This window comes from Lissotriton helveticus, chromosome 10 (assembly GCF_964261635.1).
Source record: "Lissotriton helveticus chromosome 10, aLisHel1.1, whole genome shotgun sequence".
Taxonomy (NCBI): domain Eukaryota; kingdom Metazoa; phylum Chordata; class Amphibia; order Caudata; family Salamandridae; genus Lissotriton; species Lissotriton helveticus.
The window spans coordinates 19604576-19630387 of record NC_136071.1 but is presented as its reverse complement, the minus strand read 5'-3'; the positions used below and the strand labels follow the sequence as shown (position 1 = coordinate 19630387).

Genomic DNA, 25812 nt, shown 5'->3' with positions numbered 1-25812 from the left:
CCCACATCAGGGCATGTTCTACCTTACACTTACAATGCACCCTGCCCTCAGGCCTACCATAGGGGTGACTAATATGAAGTTAAGGGAAGGTTTAGGGGCTGGCGAGTGTGTGCACTTGCCCAGCCAGCATGACAGTACCAGACTGCACGCAGGTTCTGCAATGGCAGACCCCAGACACATTTTAAGGCTGCTTCTGTGGGTGGCGCAACCAGCGCTGCAGGCCCACTAGCAGCATTGGCATTCACAAGCCCTGGCACTCCTGGTGCACTTTACTAGGGACTAACAGTAAATCCAATGAACAATCATGGACATCAATCACATGTACACTTTACAGTAGGGAGCACTTGCACTGCGGCACGGGTTGGCCGTGGCGCAGTGCCCTGAGTAGCAGACACCAGCAAAACATTTGAGGCACAACAGCAAAAAGTGGAAGGGAAACTCACGCCAAGGTGACAGGTCTAACACGTGTCCCCTCCAGCTGAAATGTGGGGGGAACTACCCTTCCCCAGGGAGTTCCACATCACTAAGGCGGAAAAATCTGGACAGACCATCAGCATTGGCGTGATCTGTGCCAGGGCGGTGTTCCACCGTGAAGTCCATACCCTGTAGGGAGATGGACCACCTCAACAGTTTTGGGTTCTCACCCCTCATTTGCATCAACCATCTGAGGGGCCTGTGGTCTGTCTGAACCCGGAAGTGAGACCCAAACAAGTAGGGTCTTAGCTTCTTCAGCGCCCAGACCACAGCAAATGCTTCTCGCTCTATTGCACTCCACCTACTTTCCCGTGGAAGTAACCTCCTACTGATGAAGGCTACGGGTTGGTCCCAGCCCTCCTCAGTCATCTGTGAGAGAACAGCCCCTACACCATGCTCTGAAGCGTCTGTTTGCACTATGAATTCCTTGGAGAAATCAGGAGCCAGGAGCACGGGCGCCGTGCACATGGCAGTCTTCAGGGTGTCAAAAGCCTTCTGACAGGTGTCAGTCCAAATCACATTCCTGGGCTGCTTCTTAGAAGTCAGCTCTGTCAAGGGGGTCACAATAGTGCCATAGCCCTTGACAAACCTCCTGTAATACCCAGTGAGCCCCAGGAAGGCTCTTACTGCAGTCTGGGTCTTGGGGGGTTCCCAAGCCAGGATGGTTGCAATTTTGGGTTGCAAGGGTGCCACCTTGCCACTCCCCACTTGGTGTCCCAAGTACACCACTGAACCCTGCCCAATCTGGCACTTGCTTGCCTTGATTGTGAGGCCTGCCTTGCGCAGCGCCATCAACACTTCCCAGAGGTGCCGCAGGTGTTCTGGCCAGGTACCACTGAACACTGCGATGTCATCCAGGTAGGCGGCACTGAACTCATCCAGCCCAACCAACACCTGGTTGACCAACCTCTGAAAGGTGGCAGGGGCATTCTTCATTCCAAATGGCATAACCCGGAACTGGAAATGCCCATCTGGTGTGGAGAATGCGGACCTCTCCTTTGCCCCATCGGTCAAGGCGATCTGCCAGTACCCAGACGTTAAATCAAACGTGCTGAGGAACCGGGCAGCCCCTAGCCGATCAATGAGCTCATCAGCTCTGGGGATAGGGTGCGCGTCAGTCTTGGTGACTGAATTGAGTCCTCTGTAGTCCACACAGAACCGGAGTTCAGGTGTGGCTCCCGGCGCAGCAGCCTTTGGGACCAAGACCACGGGGCTGGACCAAGGACTGCTGGAAGACTCAACCACCCTAAGAGCAAGCATCTTGGAGACCTCCTCCTTGATGCAGGCCCGGACCCTGTCAGTCACTCTGTAAGCCTTATGCTTCACAGGTAAGCTGTCTCCTGTGTCCACATCATGGACGCACCAATCTGTGACACTAGGAACCAGGGAGAACAGATCTGGAAACTGCCCCAGCAATTGGCGGCAGTCTTCCTGTTGTTCAGGGGTCAGGGTGGGTGAGAGGTTAACTCCATCCACTGACCCATCTTTCTCACAGGCCACTAAGAGGTCAGGAAGAGGCTCAGACTCCTCTTCCATTCCATCATCAGTGGCCAACAGCATGCCCACTTCGGACCTTTTCAAGTGGGGCTTGAGGCGGTTGACATGTAGGACCCTTAAAGGATTCCTGGGCGTCTTCATGTCCACCAAGTATGTCACTGAGCTCTTGCGCTCCACAACCTCAAATGGACCTGTCCACTTATCCTGAAGTGCACAGGGTTCCACTGGGGGCAAAACATACACCTCTTGTCCAGGCTGAAGCTCTACCAGAGTGGCATTCTGGTCGTACCACCGCTTCATCTCCTCCTGGCTGGCTTCCAGATTTGCCTCAGCAAGTTGTCTGAAGCGCCTGGTTTGGTTTCTGAAGGCCAGCATGTAGCTATATACATTCTGGGGAGGTTTCCTGGGAGATTGCTCCCAGCCTTCCTTTACCAAACTCAGTGGTCCTCTCACGGGGTGACCATACAGCAGTTCAAAGGGGCTGAACCCTAGGGACTTCTGTGGCACCTCGCGGTATGCAAAGAGCAGGCATGGTAAGAGGACGTCCCACTTACGCCTCATTGGACCTTCCAGGCCCATGATCATGCCCTTCAGGGTGTGGTATATAAATAAATAATACCGGATCTATTTTTGAATGAATGAATGAATAACAGATAGCTCAATAAAATAAGAGTCAAGATTCGAGGTAGAAGGAGTTTCGCAGGTTTAATACAGCATAAGGACAGGAACAGGACAACCTGCATAGGAATAGGATGACAGGGCCCAGCAGCTGCTGGGGCTGGGTCTGGAATGAGCGCGCTGGCTTTTAATAACAATACATGAGCATATATACATAGCATTACATTGCAGTAGGCGTAGCAGTGGGTGTGACGCGTAGCAGTCGCGAAAGATAAGAGTAAAAAGAGGTGTAACTGGGCGTATACATAGACATGTGGTGCAGACGTAACAGGATATGTCATGAATGGGGCGGAAACCATGGAGGGGGCTACCTAAGGAGCCGGGACCTCTAACCTGGTGGTGCGCGCAAACTGGCAATGACGTGTTACGAGGAGAAGCTGGGGGCTATAAACTCTGTGCTAGGAGCAGAGACTAAAGTCTGGAGGGTCGGAGCGACATGTACCTAAACCCTATCTAGTATCTGATGTTTAGGGAACATGTTGATATAAACTAGAAGTCATGAGGGGAAAAGCTAACTGACTCTAAGACTAGAGCATGCATTTATTCTACATGTAGTGCGTGATGAAGAATATTAAATGACCATTAAATACAGTATTTCTCTTAACATGGAGCCGCATAGGCTAGACAATGACGGAAACTATTGATGCAGTTCAGTAGCTTAGGAATGCAGAGAAGGAGGACTAAACTGATAACTGGAATCATAACATAGTCTTGGCAGACTCAGAGGCAGAGCCAAGCTGCACCGGGCACTGCGAGGCAGGAAGTAAGTGAAAGGTCGAGGATACAGGTGGGGGCTGGATCGCTCCTCAGCGAGGCTTCAGGAGACAGGAGCTGAATCTAGTGTCCAGGCCCTTTTGAGGCCTAGAAACGGGGACTTTATAATGAAATAACGTGCACACTGAGAAACGTGGCAACGTAGCTTTACATAGGCCTGGTATTCGTAGTATTCACGAGGACTGGAAACTGGCATACTAGAGGAGGACACAACTATAATTGCGTCTTGAATCGGACATGGGGAATAACATATGCATATTGGTCATGCACACATAACATATGATGGATGACACGTAGGGACACAGAACATGGCAAAATTTACTTTTCCACATTCCCTCCTTGTCACTACGTTTCCATCAGGAAACATCAATATTCATGATACCATCTATCATTTCATACAGTACCATTTGTTCATCTCGAATTGTCTTGAAACGGGATTTAGAACGGGGCTTGGGACTAGGAATACAAGAGGTAGCACACATGCCGCAAATCGCAGGGCCACATTGTATACAGAGGCAGCAGCTGAATATGATCGCTACTGCAATACCTAGAAAGGACAATATTTTCCATCCCCATGCAGAAATTATATTCCAGAACCAACCGGACCATGTCCAGGTGCCTGGATCTTGGTGTAACAGATGGGCAATTTTATGAAGTCTGGTTATAGCTGAATAAACAGACGGCGCGTTATTTGGAATGAAAATGCAACAACTGGATCCGAGGACTCTACAGGCCCCGCCCCTATCGGCCAGTATGACGTCAAGGACGAGACGATTCTGGAGCACAACAATTCTCATAAAGGATTGCTCTTCGGTTAAGTTACCTAGAGCGGAGGCAGTCTCATCTACTACTGCTTCAAGGGTTCTTGTTAACCTACGGATTAGCTTACTGTTTACAACTGTACCTAAATAAGGGAACACACCTTTATCAATATCAATGAATTGTTCTGCAGCAGTTTCAGTATAATCGACAATCGGGAGGTTTCTCTTGTGTCTAGTATGTACTAGGAAGGAATTCCTATGGTAGTCAGGTGGGGCTAGGAAAACAGGTGGCAGTAGGAAGGCAATGTAACAGGTTCCCTCCCAATCGAGGGGCAGACGAACATATGCGGTCTGACCACAAACAAAATAAGAATGACGTGAAGCTTTGAAAATAGATTTCCCACTGTCACTATACTTGATAATAGTAGTACAATCACTATGTCCTACGTGTACAGAACCATAATTACGGACACATAATTCGCCTTTGACTGGTAATACTGAAATAGCAGGTAAGTCTGGAGTAGTATCAGACTGAACATTCAGGACCATGAAATTCGAAGAATAGTTACCTAAATTGTACACTTCATTTTCTAGATCTAAACCTGTTCTGTGGGGGAAACCTTGCTTGTCTGGGAAACATGTGCTGTTAAGAAAAGACATATCTGTTGAGGATGACGTTAACGTGGACCATGCTCCACACGAACCATTATGTGAAAAAGGATAAGGAAAAAGTGGCAGAACTCCCTTCGGTGTCTGGAAAGGGGGGAGTCGACCACACACCCAACAATTAGTGGCATTGCTGGTCTGGTGTGAATAATGTAACATGCGGATAAATGAGTTATTACGCATAGCGAGGCGGTATGAATATTCGTGAGGAGGCAGATCACTAAACGTGTGTTCTACGGTAACATTAGAAGGCTTATTTACATGTGAAACTGGAAAACACAGGAAAAATGCGTAACTAGTGCAGGAAATCATTATGCTGATGAATAATATGAAACTCAGAAAAATGATACATCGAATTGAGTTTTGACTGACTCTCTCACTATGGGGGTCTATTTTATACATGTCAGAAACAGTCTAACCGTTTCACCTAGGGGAGACTTAGACAATCAAACTGACTGACTTATTTTACTAGACCGGAGTTTCTGTTTATACTCCTGTTGCGGAGTTTTCTCTAACAGGGGAGGGGTTGTGTCAATGTCATTTGCGGGACAGTCCTTAGGAACAATGTTTTGACAAGTCTTGATATCCTGGGAAATGTTCTTAAAGACGGGTTTCAGTCCTTTAAAAAGTTTAACATGAGAAAGGTGCACCCAGCCGCGGCGTCCCTCCAATTTCACAGCTGTACGGGTGGTGAGGAGGACCTGACGGGGCTCCTTCCAACGTGGCTCCAGCGGACTTGATCTGTCAAAGTTACGGACGAGCACCATCGAACCTGGAACGATCTCATGCGGTGCCACCTCGGTATTGTCTGGAAATGTGGCGGCAACCTGTGAACGACATGAGTTGAGGGCAGACATCAAGGAAGCTAGGTAATCTGTCAGCATATTACATGAAACATCAGTAATACTTCGGGGTCTAGGAGTACCCCACATGTTAGGGGGGCGGCCGAATACGACCTCATACGGGGACAGACCTGATCTGGAATGTGCGACCATGCGCATATAAAACAAAGCAACTGGCAGAGCTACTAGCCAGTCCACACCCTTATCTTTGCATACTTTGGCAATTCGAATTTTCAGAGTCTGATTATGTCTCTCGACTAGACCGGCTGCTTCAGGATGGCGTACACAATGAAACTTCCACTGGTACCCTAACAACAGGGAAACGTGCTTCATCAGTTCAGATGAGAATGGCTGACCGTTATCAGAATATACGACTCTAGGGAGTCCATATCGAGGGAAAAACTCACGAACCAACTGCTTGGCAGTGGTCGCGGCTGTGTAATCTGGGACTGGATATGCTTCTGTCCATCTGGACAAAGCGCATACAACTACAAGAACATACTTGAAACCTCGACATCGCTCCATCTGAATATAATCCATCTGGAGGACCTCAAAAGGGTGGTCAGGGGGCTGGAAACCACCTTGTTCCACCGGGACACTTTTACCTGGATTAAACTGACAACATATCATACAGGTACGGACTTTCTGCTTAGCTGCAGCTCGTAAATGCTTGTTGAACCAGATGTTCTGGATACTATCTAACATAGCTTTTTCTCCTAAATGTGCTGGACTATGTGCGGTATTAATAATGACTTGAACCATAGAGTCGGGGAGAAACCATGTGGCTCTACCCTTTGTTAACCATCCTTGATCTGTCTGGACCCCTCCTTGTTCAGACCATTTCTTGATTTCATCGGGAGTAGCATGTAACTGGATATCTATGACATCTTGAGTAGGGTCCTTAACTGTCATACATGTAGTCAGATCTGGAGTGTGTGTCATGTTAACTGGACTGTCTAGAGTCTGTGCTGTAAGCTTGGCTGTGCGATCTGCTAGATCATTACCTTGAGAAATAATGTCAGTGACTTTCGTATGTGCTTTGCATTTCATGATAGCGATAGATGTCGGTAAATGTATTGCATCTAACAGAGCTTGGATAAGGATACCATGCTGAATCTTGGTTCCATGAGAAGTCATGAAACCTCTTTCCTGCCAGAGCACTCCGAAGTCGTGTACAACTCCAAATGCGTAACGTGAATCTGTGTAAACATTAACTTTCAAGTTCTTGGCGTGTATACAGGCTTGTGTCAGAGCAACTAGCTCTGCTGCTTGAGCGGACAGGGTATCAATACGGTGTGTCTCAATAACTTCGGTGTCAGTAGTCACTGCATACGCGGCGACTAGTTCTCCTGTACTAGTTCTCATACATGAACCATCCACATAAAGTGTCAGGTCGGGATCTAGTAACGGAATGTCTGTCAGGTCTTGTCTTGGCTTTGTCGTAATGTTGACTACTTCCACACAATCATGTGTGGCAGAATTTGAACTAGCTGATGGTAACAGTGTAGCAGGATTCAGGACGTTGCAGCGTCTAATATCTATGTGTGGCTGAAACAGTGTCAATTCATAACCTGTTAAACGTGCAATTGTCAAGTGCTGAGTTTGTGTTCGGTTTAAAAGAACTTCCACGGAGTGTGGGACTTGTACTGTCAAGGTATGTCCTAAGACTATGGAATCACTTTGTCTGATAGCTAGTGCTGTGGCTGCAACTGACTTGAGGCACGCAGGCAGAGCCTGGGCGACTGGATCTAGTGTGCTAGAAAAATAAGCACAGGGCTTGTTTTGTCCTGCTTGATCTTGTGTGAGAACAGATAATGCTGTACCTTCACGTTCAGTAACGAAAAGTGTAAAAGGCTTACTATAGTTCGGTGTCGCTAGAACTGGAGCTTGACATAAAGCTTTCTTTAACTCGTTGAAACTAAGTGTATGTTCAGATGTCCAAGGGAGGACAGTCGATACGGCTGCCTCCTGTGTCGTTAACTGTATCAGTGGCTTGGCTAGAAATGCATACTGAGGAATCCATTGTCTGCAATAAGAAGTAAGGCCAATAAAGGCACGTACCTCCTTCTGGGTTCTGGGCTGGGGAAGACTCGCTATCAACTGGATACGGTCTGGTGTCAACTGCCTACCCCTCTTGGACAGTAAGTGTCCTAAGTAAACCACTTGCTGGACACAGAATTGAAGCTTCGAAGGTGACACCTTGTGCCCCATCTCGGCTAGGAAATACAAAACCGTGAGTGACGCTCGCTCGCAGTCACGTTCAGAACGGGCTGTGATCAGTAGATCATCGACATACTGGAGCAGGGCAGTGTCAGTTGGCATGTGAATATTGTCTAGTTGTCTCTTGAGTGCTTGACTGTAAATACTAGGGCTTTCTGTGAAACCTTGAGGAGCGCGTGTGAACATATAGCTCCTTCCATTTAAACAGAATCCGAAAAGAAACTGGCTGTCTGGATGAATAGGAACACTAAAAAATGCATTCTTGAGGTCTATTACTGTAAAGAACGTGGCTTCGGAATCAATGGCTGTTAATAGAGAAGAGATGTCTGGGACAACTGGGTACTGCGGAATAATACATTTATTAAGTTCCCGTAAATCAATCACTAATCGATATACTGGGGGTGCATTTGGATCAGTACGTTTCATGACTGGAATGATCGGAGAGTTACATACGTTGGAGTCAGTTTCTACAACTACTCCTTGAGCCATGAGCTCGTCAATAATTTTGGATAAGGCTGCTACAGCCTCAGGTGGCAATCTATACTGCCTGATTCGTGGTAACACTACACCTGGTTTCAGGGTCACACGATGGGGTGTGATTTGCATATAACCTACATCAGTTGGACCTTGCGCCCATAAATGCTGCGGAACCTTAGACAGTCTGGAATCAAAATCTCGTAATACATAGTGACCCTTAAAGTCACGTAGGAACAATCGTATTCCCTCTGGGGAACAACATATAACGGCACCTAACTCTTTCAGTGTTTTAATGCCTAATAGATTTTCTGGACATGACTTAGTAAGTAACAGATCAGTAGTGCGGGACAATGGACCTACTTCTAGAGTGACTGGCTTTGAAATCTCATTAACGATAGGCTTTCCTGAAAATCCAAGGGAAACATTTCTTGAGCCTGAGAGCGGAGCCCCTGGAACTTCGGCATGACTAATTGTGGTCCTACTTGCCCCTGTATCAATCAAAAACTTTCTGTCTTTCCCTAATACTTGACTGTGAACATAGGGACCTTCTTGATCTACAGGTATCTCGATGAGAGGCAAGCCTACCTCCCTCTCTAGGCTGTTTCATGAATATGGCTGGTACTCTGGATACTCAGACTGTGCATACTGGTACATCTGCGATGTAACATGCTGTGTTGCAGCAATAGGCTGCGGTGCTGTAACTGTCTGTTGTGCATTCTGTGACTGAGGAGTCTGTGAAACTTGTTCTTGTCTAGGCGGACGTGGTCTTTCTTTAGTCTTACCAGTAGCTATGTTATGTTTCAGAACCGTACACTCGTTTATGAAATGACCTGGTTGTTTACAATAATTGCAGTTCCCTTTAACGGGTGCTGCAGGATGACTGGCTTGATTCGGACCCCTCTTCTGACTGTCTTGAGGAACAGATTGTGCAACTAGCACTTTCATTTTCGTGTCTTTCATACGTTTTCTCTCGTGTTCTTGCTCTTCCCTGATTCTATTCTGGTGGTACTGGAGCATCTGGAGCATCTGGGACGGAGTATTTGCTTGCCAGGTGCTTTCGACTTTCAAAACTCGGTTTCTAACTTGTGGGCTTGAATTCTCGACTAATTTAGTAACGAAAAGGTGAGGATATGACTCACTACTTGTCTTGAGACCACTGTTGATACTGAAGCACTTTTCAAACCTAGAATAAAAATCACTAATATCTTCATCTTGTTTCTGTTTACAGGCTGAGATTGCATCCCAGTCTTCCTTTTTCGTTGTTAATAATCTGGGTAAAACTTGAATCAATAATTCTGGTAATTCTTTACATTTCTCTCCAAGACCAGTACCTGGTACACGTATCTTATCTTCTGCTTCTAGGACTGCCCAATCTATCTTTTTCTCTCCCACCTCCCATTCTTTTTCCTTTAGCTTTTCATACACCCCTGCGGGTAGCAGAACCTTTAACATTTTAATGATATCTGGGTAAGTGTATTCTCCCATACGGAGCATGTCTTTTAATTCTCTATGGAACCCTGCTGGATCTTTGTCATGACAGGGAATTAATTTCTTCATTTCGAGGAGTTCCATCTTTGTGATCGGAGTGTATACAAACACTCGCTGCATTTCGCCACCCGCTCCTCTGACTGGGTGGACTTCTCGTAACGGATTCTGTCTGTCTATGTAGAATGATTTACTTTCTGGGGGTGAGACATGAACAAAATGCGGGTTCAAGAATGTTCTATATTTGTGGCGCTGTTCTAGAATTACACTAATTAAATCGGTACCTAGACCTCTCCATCTATACTGGAGTAACTCGTTCAGGATATCATGTAACGGACCTGGATCAGAGTGCTGACCCTCATACAGAATAATGAGGTGCTGAATCATATACATACCCACCAGTCGCTGCTCGGCTGGGGGCAATTTCAGAAACATTTGTGCCACTATTTCGTCTGGAAAAGTGGTAGAATCAGTAATCCATCGGACTGCTGACCGAACTAGTTCCTGTTCATGCATAGTACTTAATTCACTATAACCGATTCGTGATTTCAGAATATGATCGGTAGCTTGGAATACTTGTTCTAGGGAACCTTGTTCTGGTGCTGGATGATGGAAAATAGACTTGTGTTCTAGACGTAAATGGCGATCTGGAAATCTGGGTTTTCCTACATACGCTATTCTGGCAGTATTCTCGTCGTCTTCCTCTTCAGGATCAGAGGTACTTTCTTTCTCGCTTACTTGTGCGGCTTTACGCTGTTCGTGTATCTTTATTATCTCTCTACGGATTTTCTTGTACACACTTTCCATGGCACCAATGGTATTGTGCTTTCCTTCGGCTATATTATCACTCCACTTTGTTAGAGTTTTCATTTCTTCCGGGTCTTTAGACGGGTAATCTTGTTCTCTTATTAGACAGTTAATTAAAAACTTTAATATCATACGCTGGATCTCAGCTTTCCTTTGAGACATGGCATCACTAATACTTTGTGGGTCATCCCCTGTACGGATGAAACGATATATCCTGTCTAGATCTTCTTTCATATTCGGCAGGGTGACTAGATACTCGGTCACTCTCCTTACGCGTACGGAATATAAAACCATATTAAACTCGCCTGGAACTGGGTCATAGACACATTCGCCAAGGGTTTGCCTGATCTCTGCAACAGACTTATTACTTTTAGGAGTACGCTGTGATGCTTGAGCATGTAATTCGAGTGCTGATAAACGCTTGTATGGCGGCGGGGTTTGAGGAAGACCTCCTCCTGCGGCCCCTAAACTGGAATCATCAACTGATGCTTTTCGTCCTGGCAGGGTCGGTAATTGTAACGTGGGCTGGACTTGTATGGCGGGCTGACCCGGGGGGGCTGTTAAGGGCACCCCGGTGTCTGGAGGAGCAGGAATTACCTGATTTACAGGGACTGGTGGAGCGCGAACAGGATTTGCATATTCGGGGACTGTGTCGTCCAAATAGGACGAGATGAAAATATCAGCTGCGGTCGGTTTGTGACGTAGTTTGGTCGGAACTAGTGGTGGCGGAAAGTTACTGGATGCCTCTGGGGTCGCCTTTGGCAAGCCCTCAGCAAGAAGAGGATACATACCCTTAATAAGGGCATGCCTCTGTCTGTCTGATTGCTCAGTTCTAACTCGTTCACCTATCTCGATTAATTCTCTTTCTTGGGCTCGTTCTTGGGATTCTCTACTTAGTTCTGACTTTCTGATTTCTTTTTCGGTTCTTTTATGAGCTTCTTTGCGCCATAACTCGATGGCATCTTTCTGTGATTGTCTGGCTTTCTTTTTCCATAATGCCTCCTCTACTCGCATGATGCATTCGGCATCCCATGTACCCGATACGGGCCATCTATACTTTTCTTCTAACTGTTTGGTATACTCTACCCATAAATCTAGATACAATATGGCGCTTATGCCATGCTTCTGATACATAAAGTGACCTGGACTGTCCCTTGGCGGGACGGGAACTGCTGCTTCCAGCAGACCCTTTCTAGTTTTTAACTGACGTAATTTTGAAAAGAGCGGCATGACTGGACTATAATCTGGACATAATACAATACACAATGAAAACACGAAATCACGTCGCACTCATACCACAACATTAAAATACATGAAGAACATTATAAATAACAGTTCGAACAGAATACCACCTGAAAATACTTGAAATTTCTCGAGAACAGAACTGACTAGAACAGAAACTAGATGCACTGCTGAAACAGTACGAAACTTACCGGTCTCTTAAAGAGACACGTCAGGACCCGCATCCACCGAAGTGGACACTTCGTTTGTGGGACTGTGTACCACCAACCCACAGACCAGAGTCAATTAAATTGACCCTGTCTAGATACCACCCCAGTAACGGTACTCACCGGGCAGCAAGAACGGAAAGCCTCGGACTGGACTGGACTGCTACGACGACGAACTTCGGACTTCAGTTACGGGTGGACCTCCGGATACCTCGGACTCTTGGCTTGGGCTCTGGTCGGGACTCGCCGCGTTCCTCCACCGTCTCGTCTGGATGCTGGACCGCCTCCTCCGTCTCCTCCGTGGGCCTGAGGGATACTTGAGCAGAAATATCTGCCACTGCGCAGAAGAGTTCCGTCACGACTGCAGAGGGTCAGGGGGTCGGCGTGGCTTCACCGACGCGTGGGGAAAGGGCAAGTCCCTGTTCGGGCGCCATTATGTGGTATATAAATAAATAATACCGGATCTATTTTTGAATGAATGAATGAATAACAGATAGCTCAATAAAATAAGAGTCAAGATTCGAGGTAGAAGGAGTTTCGCAGGTTTAATACAGCATAAGGACAGGAACAGGACAACCTGCATAGGAATAGGATGACAGGGCCCAGCAGCTGCTGGGGCTGGGTCTGGAATGAGCGCGCTGGCTTTTAATAACAATACATGAGCATATATACATAGCATTACATTGCAGTAGGCGTAGCAGTGGGTGTGACGCGTAGCAGTCGCGAAAGATAAGAGTAAAAAGAGGTGTAACTGGGCGTATACATAGACATGTGGTGCAGACGTAACAGGATATGTCATGAATGGGGCGGAAACCATGGAGGGGGCTACCTAAGGAGCCGGGACCTCTAACCTGGTGGTGCGCGCAAACTGGCAATGACGTGTTACGAGGAGAAGCTGGGGGCTATAAACTCTGTGCTAGGAGCAGAGACTAAAGTCTGGAGGGTCGGAGCGACATGTACCTAAACCCTATCTAGTATCTGATGTTTAGGGAACATGTTGATATAAACTAGAAGTCATGAGGGGAAAAGCTAACTGACTCTAAGACTAGAGCATGCATTTATTCTACATGTAGTGCGTGATGAAGAATATTAAATGACCATTAAATACAGTATTTCTCTTAACATGGAGCCGCATAGGCTAGACAATGACGGAAACTATTGATGCAGTTCAGTAGCTTAGGAATGCAGAGAAGGAGGACTAAACTGATAACTGGAATCATAACATAGTCTTGGCAGACTCAGAGGCAGAGCCAAGCTGCACCGGGCACTGCGAGGCAGGAAGTAAGTGAAAGGTCGAGGATACAGGTGGGGGCTGGATCGCTCCTCAGCGAGGCTTCAGGAGACAGGAGCTGAATCTAGTGTCCAGGCCCTTTTGAGGCCTAGAAACGGGGACTTTATAATGAAATAACGTGCACACTGAGAAACGTGGCAACGTAGCTTTACATAGGCCTGGTATTCGTAGTATTCACGAGGACTGGAAACTGGCATACTAGAGGAGGACACAACTATAATTGCGTCTTGAATCGGACATGGGGAATAACATATGCATATTGGTCATGCACACATAACATATGATGGATGACACGTAGGGACACAGAACATGGCAAAATTTACTTTTCCACAAGGGTTCGGTTGAATCTTTCAACCAACCCATTTCCTTGGGGATGGTAAGGTGTGGTGAACTTGTAGGTCACACCACACTCTTGCCAAAGGGACTTCATATACTTGGATATAAAGTTGGTCCCCCTGTCGCTCACCACCTCTAGAGGGAATCCCACTCTGGAGAAAATTCCCATCAGTGCACGCCCCACCACGGGGGCCGTCACTGTCCTCAGAGGGATGGCTTCAGGGTACCGGGTGGCATGATCCACCAAGACCAGGATGAACCTGTTGCCCATGGCTGTCTTGGGGTCCAGAGGCCCAACAATGTCAATACCCACTCGTTGGAATGGAGTACTGACCACAGGGAAGGGTTGGAGGGGAGCCTTGTTCTTCCCTCCGCTCTTCCCACTTGCCTGGCAAGTTGGACAGGTCCTACAATGAGCATCTGAGCTCTTGTGCATTTGGGGCCAGTAGAAGTGGGTGACAAGCCTGTCATAGGTCTTGTCCATCCCCAAATGTCCTGCTAAAGGCACATCATGAGCCAGTCCCAGTAGGAAGGCTCTGAACTTCTGGGGTACCACCAGCACACGGGCTGACCCAGGTTCAGCAGCCTTAGGCTCTGAATACAGGAGGTCATTCTCCCAGTATACATAATGTGTTTTGGCCTGAACACCATTGGCCTGGTCTGCAGCCTGCTGCCGCATACCCACGAGAGAAGGGCACTCTTTCTGCTCCCTGCAGAATTCCTCCCTGGAGGGGCCTCCTTCTTGCTGCCAATGGGTCAGCTCAGGCAGGTCCCCCAGTTCGGCAATCTGTTCCCCAGTAGGCTCCAGGGCATCCCCCTCAAGGTCTGCTTCCTCCTGGACCGTGGGAACTTCAGGGGCCGGTTTCCCGCGCACCCTGCGCCTTCTCCCTAAGGCCGGTTCCTGGGCCTCTCCTTCAGGCCCCAGGACCTCTTTTATTTATTTATTTATTTATTTATGCAGTTTTATATAGCGCGGACTTTACCCGAAGGCGTCAGAGCGCTTCACAAAAGGAACAGAAATGGAACATAATGAGAAACCTTACAAAAGCATACGTTACAAAAATAATAGTGACATTTGTGATCAAACAATATACATGAGGTATTAAAAATTGTGAGCAACCAAAAATACATGAGGTAGTAAAGATAATAATGACAATTGTGAGCAAACAGAATACATGAGGTAGTGAAAATTGTGAGCAACCAAAAATACATGAGGTAGTAAAGGTAATAGAGACAGTTGTGAGCAAACAGCATACATGGGGTAGTGAAAGTTGTGAGCAGCCAAAAATACATGAGGTAGTAAAAAGTGCCGGGAAGAAAAAAAGTGACAAGTGTGCGGTTACAAGAGAGAACAAAGTATCATTTTAGGTGTAATACTGCAAAAGGTGCTAGACACTCAGGCACACGAACAAGCGTTATGTAGGCAGGGTGGCACTTGTGCAAGTATCAACGATAAAAACATGTGAGAGGTAGCAAACCGTGTGATACAAGGGCAAAGTGGTGTGTGCATGTTACACAAGGGCACCAGACACCGGTACATGGAAAAAACTCCAAAGAGGCAGACACTCCAACCCCAGGAATACCCTGGGAAGGCACTTCCATGGGCATGGAAAATAACAGTAGTGGGACGTCTTCCTCCAAATACCAAGAGGACGTGAATCACTTTTGGAGGTGTCTCTGGAGGAGGAGAACTTTGAGGTCCCTTTTGAAAGCCTGGGAGGAGGCAGTGGTCCGGAGCTGAGGCGGGAGTGAGTTCCAGATTCTCACTGCGTTGCCTGAAAAGGATTGGGCCATTGTTCTTTCCTTCTTGAAAGTGGGAGGTTCAAGTAGAAGATTCTCCGCATTGCGTGAGGGTCTAGAGCCTCCAGAGAGTTTCAGTTTATTCGCCAGGTAGCGAGGAGAGGAGGAGTGCAAGGCTTTGTGGGTGATACAGGCGGTCTTGTAGATAGCTCTAGCCTCGAAGGGGAGCCAGCGAAGGGTGGATAACATCGGTGTGATATGATCGCTTCTTTTGGCCCCATAAATGAAGCGAGCTGCTGAATGGAAAACAGACTTAAGTGGGGACAGGTGGGATTTGGGGAGGCCAGTAAGAAGAGAATTGCAGTAGTCTAATCTGGAGAGGACCAGCGATTGCACCAGGGTTATAAGGTCCTGTTCCGGGAAGAAGCGTCTTATTCCCCAAAGAAGGCGCAGTTGGTAACGAGCAGATTTTGCAATCGAATTGATGTGGGGGGTTAGATTGAGTTTTTGATCACCCCTACTGGCTGCCATTGACCGGGTGGTCACGCACGCCCAGTCAGGTAGACCCACCATCTTCAGGTGAGTCGTTTTCTCCACCTTTTCCCAAGGGGAGTCCTCCAAGTCGTTCCCTAGCAAACAGTCAACAGGCATGGCTTTCCTCACACAGACCTGCAGAGTACCAGAGACCCCCCCCCACTCGAAGGGAACTTGAGCCATTGGACATTGGCTCTCTGAGTTGTCAGCATTGACAACCCTACAACAGGCATGGGGTACAACCTGCTCTTGAGACACCAGGTGATGCCTCACTGCAGTCACACTGGCTCCTGTGTCTCTAAGAGCCTCAGCTTTCCTACCATTGATGGTAACCACCTGCCCATATTTTTTAGTGTTAGAGGGCAGGTAGTTTGTAGGGACCATCTCACTGTCTCCTAGTGAGACTAGGGTCATCTGAACAGGATCTCCACCCCCCGGGACCATCACTTCTTCTCCTAAGTGAACACTGGTCACTTGTCGGGGCGGAGCACCAGTGGGTGCTGGTTTTCCAAACAGGCGACACTTGGGGTCACTGGCTATGTGCCCCGGGTCACCACATTTGAAACAATTGAAGGGCCCCTTTGGAACAGGTCTACCTGTCGGGGCCCCATTCTGCTTTGGGGGTGGGGGAGGCTGAGAACCTTTCTGCTGGTCCCCTTGGGGATTACTTTGGGGGCCTTTTTGGAACCCTTTCTGTTTTCCCTTGTCCCCCCCACTCTTCTGCTGGGGACCCTGCCCACCCTTGGCGGAGTCTCCCACTGGACCCTTGTGGACCCTGGTGCTGAGCCAGCGGTCCGCCTCCTCAGCAAGCTTCCTCGGGTTGGACAGCTTGCTATCAATCAGGTGCTGGCGTAACTCAGGAAAACATTGATCAGACAAGTGCTCCCATGCAATTAAATCAAAGAGACCTTGAAAATCATTCACTTTGTTACCCTTCACCCAACCATCCAGTGCTCTGCAAAAAAAAGTCACAAACTCCACATATGTATTCCCAGGCCGCTTATTACACCCCCTAAACTTCTGTCTATACATTTCAGGGGTAAGCCCATACCTGGTCATTAAAGCTTCTTTCATATGGGGATAGGATCTCTGGTCTTCAGTGGGCAAATCTAGCAGGGTGTCCCGCCCTTCGCTAAGGAACCTTCCCCATAACCCCGCTCCCCAATCCTTGTCAGGGACCCGGTGGGAAAACATGGCTACCTCATATGCCCTAAACCACTGTCCTATGTCATCCCCCTTAAAGAACTCTTTAACTACATCTTTGGGGATGTGCACTCTAGACTCTACCTGCACCGGCGTTGCGCTGCCACCAGAGGGAGGATGATCCAAGGTTTTCTCTTTTAGACTCATCTCCCTCATTTTCACTTCATGCTCCATTTGGAGTTTTCGCTCTTCCAGAGCCATTCTTTTGCTTTCAAGCTCCATTTGGCCCTTTAAATTCAATTCTGCCAACTTCATTTCATGATCCCTGGTTGCCTGTCTGTCTGCCAGCTCCTCTGGCGACAGGCCTCTGCCAAAGCTAAGGACGCTGTCTGGTTTTTCCAGACTCACAGGATCCACAGGTGCACCCTGATCCTCAGGCGCCTTCCTAGATTCCATCCAGGCCTTCAGGGCCTTGTAGAGCTCAGGTTTGTTTCTGCACCCCACGTGTGGAACCTTGAGTTTCCTGCAGAAAAAACTCAGTTGCTTCTTTGTGTAGTCATCCAGCTTTGATGCATCCCATTCTAGCTCCTGCGCACCAGAGGCTATGGATTCTCCTCCATCAATGCTGTTTGTGCCAGTCATGCTTTCAACACTAGGGATCTTCTTCTTTTAGCAAAATTAAGAACCAAAAAGTCTGTGGCTAAGATACTGGACTGTAATCACTTATGCAATGGTCAGTAGCTAAGGTAAAACACTGCAAATGTAAATTTGCGATCCTCACCGCTGCGTCCAATGTAGGAAGGGGGAGTCTCTGGTTGGCGCAGTGCAGCACTGGCGACAAGCAGGGCCTCTCTCTTCCCCGTCAGGGCTGAGGGTTACCTCTAAGAACAACCTCTGCTTACCCTCTAGGTAGTGTGGCGCAAGCAGTCTAGGCTAATCTCTGGGGCACATAGGGTTAAACATTTGCAATATTACACCATCACCACCAACCCACCACACAATGACACCAAACGGTATTTGTAAAAATATATAGTCTTTATATTTTGTTCAAGCAGGCTTGTAAATACAGTCTTGGTTACTTTCTTGAATGCAGGTTCCAGTTATTCTTTATCAACAGTCACAGGTCTTAAGTAAAGGCAATCTTGTGGGCCTTCTGCCCAGGTTTTGTACAGGTTTAATGTCTTACAGCGCCTCAATGCGCTTCCCGATGTCTCCGCTCGCTTTCCCGGAGAAAATCGGGCCCGGCCTGTCAAAGCTCACGCTTCCCGCGTGAGCCGCGAAAAAGGCACGGCCGGGTCCGCTCTAGAAATGAGTCACCCTTCGGGGCTTGACTCGTGGAGAGGGGGCCGTGGGCCTCAGAGAGCGTCAGGCGGGGCCTCGGGAGCCAAGAGCAGAGCGAGCCTCTGACTCTGGGGCGGCTCGCGCTGCAAAGCAAACAGCAGCTGTGAGGCTCCCGGGGTGCCCGAGATCAGACAGCGCGGTGCGAGCTCAGATTGCAGGACGCTCGCACCGCGAGGGGCAAAAGACAGTACCTTTCACTTCTTGTGGTGATCTTCGAAGAGGACGGCTGCAGGGGGAGCTGTCCCACGTCGCGTTGCTTCCTTGACGGGCGAGGCGAGCTGCGGCTCGAGGCGGCGCAGGTCACGGGTCACCCGGGGGCGGCGGTGCTCGATGGGGTCCCAGGTCCTCTCCTCAGGGTTCTCTTCAGTCCTGACGGCGGCGGCTGAGTGTGGCGCAGTGGCAGTACGGTCCCCAAGTGCGGGACGTACCCAGCCAAAGTGCCGGTCGCGGTGATGTCCCTTCAGTGGGGCAGGCAGGCAGGACGCTGATAGCGGGAGAGGACAAAGGGCGGCAGTCCGTCTTTGCGGGGGGGGTCTACGGCGCTTGAGCCCAGTAGACCTCGATGCTTGGACCGGACGGGTCCTCCGTTACTTTGCTCTCGTGGGGCAGAAGGCAGACGCCGTCACGGTGCTCGGGCCAGCGGCGGCTGGGCCTCACGTTGCTAGGGCGACTGGCTTAACCCACGGTCACGGTGTTCAGGGGGAGTAGATGCCCTCGTCCTCCTCAATCAGCGCTGCAGCGATAAGCAGCACACACCGCAGATGCCTTGGTCAAGGGGGTAGCGCTCACTGTTCCTGGAGCGCTGGTCAGGGGGCAAGTTCAACAGCAAGCCCTTGGAGATCTCTCAGCAGAGTTTGGCACAAAGTTCAAAATAAAAGCAAAAGTCTCTTGTAGGCTTTTCTCTTCCTCTCCTTTGGTAGCAAGGCACCAGACACAGGCCAGAGTCAGCACTCCTCCTTGTAGTCCTTCCAGGTCCTTCTCTTCGGGCAGAGTTTCTTCTGTAGCGCAAACAGGATCTAATTTACAAGGAGCAGGGCTCCTTCTTTTATACCCAGTTTCTTTTGTTCTAGCAAGCCAGGGGGGGCTCTGCATAACTGCTCCAGTCTCTGAGCACTTGTTGTGGGTACTTCTGGCTTCTGCATGCAGTGTGAGGGCAGGCACATCAGCCGCTCCCCAGGGGGGCGGAGCCGGCATTGTGAAGACAGGGGCAGCTTGAGCACTTTGTTGACAAGCTTCGGTCCTTCCTGGGCCAGGTGCAGGCTGAGTCATCAGTCGCTCCCCAGGAGGGCGGAGCCAGCATTGTGGAGGCAGAGCACAGCCTGATGCATCATTCAGGGGAAACTCCCACCACCCACTAAGGTGTCATCTGGCTATTCACTACCTGTCAACTCCCAGCCCTGTCACTCACACACACCAGACAGTCAGATCCACATCCAAGCAGAGGCGGGCTGAAATGGTTAGGCCAGCGAATGCTAACTTTCTAAAAGTAGCATTTGCAAACACAGGATATTAAAATAAACTTTACTAAAAGAAGTATTTTATTATTCTGAGTTCAGGCATACTAAACATTAATTTCTACCATGTTCCCTGAGCCTGCTGGGATTATAGAGTGTAATAATTCCAGCAGCCCATCTGGCCTAGAAGGGAACAGATAGCCTTACAATAGTGAAAAACGAATTTGGCAGTAATTCACTATTAGAACATGCCACCCACATCAGGGTATGTTCTACCTTACACTTACAATGCACCCTGCCCTCAGGCCTACCATAGGGGTGACTAATATGAAGTTAAGGGAAGGTTTAGGGGCTGGCGAGTGTGTGCACTTGCCCAGCCAGCATGACAGTACCAGACTGCACGCAGGTTCTGCAATGGCAGACCCCAGACACATTTTAAGGCTGCTTCTGTGGGTGGCGCAACCAGCGCTGCAGGCCCACTAGCAGCATTGGCATTCACAAGCCCTGGCACTCCTGGTGCACTTTACTAGGGACTAACAGTAAATCCAATGAACCAATCATGGACATCAATCACATGTACACTTTACAGTAGGGAGCACTTGCACTGCGGCACGGGTTGGCCGTGGCGCAGTGCCCTGAGTAGCAGACACCAGCAAAACATTTGAGGCACAACAGCAAAAAGTGGAAGGGAAACTCACGCCAAGGTGCCAGGTCTAACAGCTGCTAAACGTAATGCCAGCACAGGGTGAGCCGCAAGGCTCCTCCATATCCTTGTAAATATGGTGCAGCACTGCGTGTCAGAAGTGGCGAAGAGAGGCGTTAAGACAAGGAGGTAAAGCCTCACTCCGCCACTTCATTGTAAATATGCCCCTAAGTGTCAGACAGTGTTCTCGCGCCCAACTCACCAGTCCGCAGCCGAAGCACCTCCACTCGGGCCCCCCCCCCCCTGTTAACGCTGCCCCCGCTTCTCACCTGCACCCACAGGTGTTTATGTCACAAACTTCATGGATTCGGTAGAGCGGGTGGGTTGGTAACGTCACTAGGCGCCTAGAAGGTCTGTTTGCTGCAGGTGGCATTGCAGAGCCACTGAGAGGCGCTGTCCCCAGGCTGGAGAGGGCGGTACCAAGGGATAGCGCCACCTCTCTCCATCTTTACTCGCCTCCATTCTAGGCGCTCTCACACCTCCTGACCCTCCTCTCACCTGCATCATCCCTGCCCTCTCCAGGTCACCCCTCTCTGTCTGCAGGGATGCGCCCTGTCCCTGGCTGACACTGTTTCTGAGGCCTCGCCAGGCACTGGGGCGGTGTCTTCCAGTGGTGCCTGTGAGGGTGTCCTTGGTTTCCCCTCCCCCACCTCCACCTCGTTAGATTTCTGGCTTTGATGCTGTTTTTTCACAGCCGCACATCTGCTCTGATGCTCCATGCGTGACCCTCGCTTGTCAGGGTACAGATGTGGCTATCTTTAGCTCTGCAGAGAGGTGTTCAGGCGGTGGTTCTTGGGCACTTCCTGCTCCCGCCCTCTGCATTCCTGTCTCCCTTTTACAAGAAGATAATAGAGTGATGAGGCGGTGCAGCCTGCAGTGCAAGGGAAGGTACAGGCCGGCAGCGCCCTCTCGTGGCGACAAGGTGAATACCTCGCAATTATGAGCAATAGTCACTCTGTCTACTGACTACAGCTCGAGGATATGTGTGATTTTTGGGATTTTTATTTAAAGTTTGACTTGAGCCTTTTGAGGTTATTTTTCCTCGTTGTTTCTTTCCACTATTTATTGTACTTAATTTTGATTTATTTATGTTAATGTGTTCTAAAACTCAATAAAGATGTTGAACTAAAAAATTCATTTTATGGAGGATATGGGTGTGATTCCTGCCCATAAGTCAGCCAGTAAACTATACAGAACCATGTAGAAAGATCTGAATGCTAAAAATATTTCACTTTTGTGGCCAAGTGCTGTTTTTTTCCTCTTTGTTTCTTTCCACTCTTTATTGAACTTAATTTTGATTTATTTATGTTAATTTCTTCTAAAAATCAATAAAGATGTTGAACGGAAAAAATGATTTTAAGGAGGATATGGGCTTGTGGCCTGCCCATTGGTCAGCCAGTAAACTGTACAGAACCATGTAGAGAAAGGCTTGAAAGACCTGAATGCAAAACATTTTTTATTCTTGTAACCAAGTGCTGTTTTTTTGCCTTCACAGGCGGAAATGGAGGGCGACAAAGAGGCGGCCGACGCAATGAGGGCGCTGAGCAACAGCCAGGAGCTGGACAGCGGGGTAGGCCGGACCGACGAGAGTACCCGAAACGAGGAGAGCTCGGAGCACGACATCCTGGGTGATGACCAGACCAGCAACAGCAACACCAACGCCACCAACACGCCAGGAAGCGCCCGACGCTTCCGCGCCAAGGGCGACGCCCTACAGAGCCGAGACTTCCACTACAGCATGGATTCACTGCTGGCAGCGGATGGTCTGGCCGACATGCCCGGACTGACAGACGAGGAGTACGAGCGCTACCGCGAGCTGCTGGAGATCAAGTGCCACCTGGAGAATGGCAACGACCTGGGGCCGCTCTTTGCCCGTGGCCGGGCCCTGGACGTCAACCGAAACGAAAGCCTGGGCCATGAGGTGGCCATGTTGGAGGAGGAACTGAGGCACCTGGAGTTCAAATGCAGGAACATCCTGCGGGCACAAAAGATGCAGCAGCTGCGGGAGCGCTGCATGAAGGCCTGGCTTCTTGAGGAGGAGGGTCTCTACGACTTTGGTGGCAATGGAGACCCCCAGAAGCACGAGCTCTCCGATATCACCGAGCTACCAGAGCGCTCCGACAAGGACACCACCAGCGCCTACAACACGGGCGAGAGCTGCCGCAGCACCCCTCTGGTGGCTGAGCCCCTGCCGGAGAGCCCACTCCGGCGCGTCACCAACACAGTCCTGCGGCAAGGTATGACGGCCACCGACAGCAACTACAACCTGAACCGACCACAGCAAAAGATACCACTTCCCTACCCTGCCAGCCCAGAGGGCAGTCCTGCAAAGTTCCGCACGCTTACCTGCGAAGGGCGAAGACCATCGGAAGAACGGGTCCGCCGCAGCCCTAAAGTGGCCCACGGCGCTGGTGCCTTGGAACGAGCAAGCCGTGAAGGAAGTCCATATCTCTCCCGTCGCCACCGCGCGGGTCCTGGTGGGCATGGCCATTTGGGTGAACGCTACCAAAGCTGCATGCAGCTGCACCACCAACCATCACTTGAAGACCTGTGTCCAGACACCCTTAATTTAGCTGCCAAAGCCTCTCCCCAACCCGAACCAAGGATGGAATGGAAGGTGAAGGTGCGCAGTGATGGCACGCGCTATGTCGCCAAGAGGCCTGTGCGTGACCGGCTGCTGAAAGCCCGGGCGATGAAGATCAAGGAGGAACGAAGCGGCATGACCACAGATGATGACGCGGTGAGTGAGATGAAGATGGGCCGCTACTGGAGCAAAGAGGAGCGGAAGCGGCACCTGGTGCGAGCCCGAGAGCAGCGCAAGCGCAGAGAGTTCATGATGCAGAGCCGGTTGGACTGCCTCCGGGAGCAGCAGGGTACCGGACCTGAGCTCAGCATCATCGCACTGAGCCACCGCAAGACCATGAAGAAGCGCAACAGGAAGATCCTGGACAACTGGATCACCATCCAGGAGATGCTGGCCCACGGGGCCCGCTCGGCCGACGGCAAGAGAATCTACAACCCCTTGCTCTCAGTGACCACGGTGTAGGCCTCACCGCCCCTTCAAGAAGGTCTGGGCTCGGCCAAAGTGGACAAATACCGCCGTATGGATTTCTGTCATCTTTTCACTCCACTGGGTTCATCAGTTCGTCTTTGGAAGAGTTCAGAGGCTTGCCCGCGAGGATGTGCGACCCGAGCCTTAACTGCCATTGCCTTTTCTGCCAGGCCCGCTGGCCCCTCAGCCTCAACAGAACATATCAAGTTGCCAAAGTCTACTTGAGAATGAGGAGCAGATTTTGGGAGGGGGGCCCTCTCACCCTCCCTTTGTTGACCTGCAACAAAACCAGCAATGCGTCCTTCTGTTGACCTTTTCCGCCATTTTGAATGTTTTTAGGCGTCAGGACCGCTTGCTTTGAGTGACAGAGGGCGGCTACTGAAGCAAGCGCATTCTTGCATGGTTGGGGCCGAAGCTGTGCCTCGAGCGAGCGAGGAGCGCCGGAGCCGCTTCAGGTGGGGTCAGGTGACTCGGATAAGAGGAATGTCCAACCGCCCCCACCACATTCAAAGCTAAAAAGCAACACTGTTGCATATCATGAGCACAATGTCTGTGGCGGGCCTGCTGGAGGGGGTGTGCTACCCCAACGGTGAAGCGAGGGAGGCGCCTTCGCGTTCTCGCTGTTGGTTCGCTCCGCCTCCAGAGCCCGCCGTCTAGAAGCACACCCCTTGAATGTCTACGCCTGGCCCAAAGCACAACACTGCCCTGCAGCCCTGGATGGAACGTCCCGCGCTTTGCATCGAGGGGGGGGGCAGTTGCTACAAGTAGGGCTGGGGTGCATCGGAGCCATGCCCACTGCCAATCAAGAACCATGCCGTCTTTCTTATCCCTTTTTTTTGTCCTTTTGTGCTTGCGATGTTTGTCCATTTTTGAGGAGATAACATTGACATGAGGGCGACAGGAAGGGGGCGTGGCAAGAGATCAAGAGAGAAGGCGAGAGGAAGGGCTGAGTGTTTTTAAAAAGTGCCAAACTTCCTTGCAGCTTTGGTTCTCCAAGGCTCCCTTTCTAGGCTGTGTCTTGTCTGTCCCATCGGTGGTGTCCAGCCCCAGTGTCAACGGCTCTCCCTGCCCTGACCCTGTAGTGCCCACTGCTCTGTGGCTATCAGTAGACGTTTGCTTCCATCCGCGCCGCCTGTACCCTATGTCGTACTATCAAGCTGGACTGCCTAGTAGATGCCACCTGGGGCTGGTGGGTATGAACACATGGTGCACCAGGTCACTCATCAAACCCTTCCCGCCTCTACTTTACCCCTTCATCGCTGCCCTCGGAGATGCAGGGAAGCCCTCCCTGGCAATCCTGTATTTTAATAAAGATGTTGCCTCGAGGAGAATGCTCAGGAGCCTGAATTATGGAAGGTCCTTGGGGGAGAGAGAGAGAGAGGGGGGGGGAGAGAGCGAGAGAGAGCGAGAGAGAGAGCGAGAGAGAGAGCGAGAGAGAAAGATCAGAAGAGTGGTCAATAAGTTGGGATGATGGCCAACTGGCGACGGCGATAATGTGGAGGCTCTGGAAGAGCCCTGGGCCAAGCGGTTTATCATGATACAAACATGGCGGCCTTACAAGCAAAGGGGGGAACTGTTGCTAAGAGCTGCATAGATGTTTGTGTGATTGTATAGGAGTTTTGTATAGATTTTCTACATATATAACTCCACATACACATTCAAGGTATGTAGATGTGGAGTTAACAAGAGTAAATTCATGTTTCCTTCTGTGCAGTTACCTCTTTAAATGTTTGTCCCTCGATATTCTGGTCACAATATTGGGATCTGTCAATTTTTGGGGGTTTCAATATTCCCCACCACAGTCCTCCCTCAGCAGTCAGGAGCCCGGTAAGTTGCGTGTCCTATGGCCCTCTATAACCCCTTCGATGCTCATGACGAGCTCAGCTCGTCATGACCACACCCATTAACATTATGGCCCAGCACAGCAGAGGAATAGTTTGGTGGATGGGATACTTCATCACAAACAAGGCAGGCATCGCACTCGCCACATTACAAGTGCATTATAACCTATCGACTTGTATAACTGTATGTGTTGCGTACACAGTGTTCACGAGGCACAGGACATTTGCTGTCAGCTTTCACCCACTGC

At 49.7% G+C, this 25812-nt stretch overlaps 1 protein-coding gene across 1 annotated transcript in view; it reads left to right on the top strand.

The window, feature by feature from the left end:
• Window positions 1–25038, top strand: part of PDZD4 (PDZ domain containing 4) — a 425221-nt gene extending 400183 nt beyond the window's left edge. The window contains exon 8 of the mRNA XM_078664117.1: window positions 22167–25038. Within this exon, the coding sequence (XP_078520243.1) occupies window positions 22167–23717 (1551 nt within the window). The 3' untranslated portion in view covers window positions 23718–25038. The remainder of the gene's footprint in view (window positions 1–22166) is intronic.
• The last annotated feature ends 774 nt before the right edge of the window (window positions 25039–25812 follow it).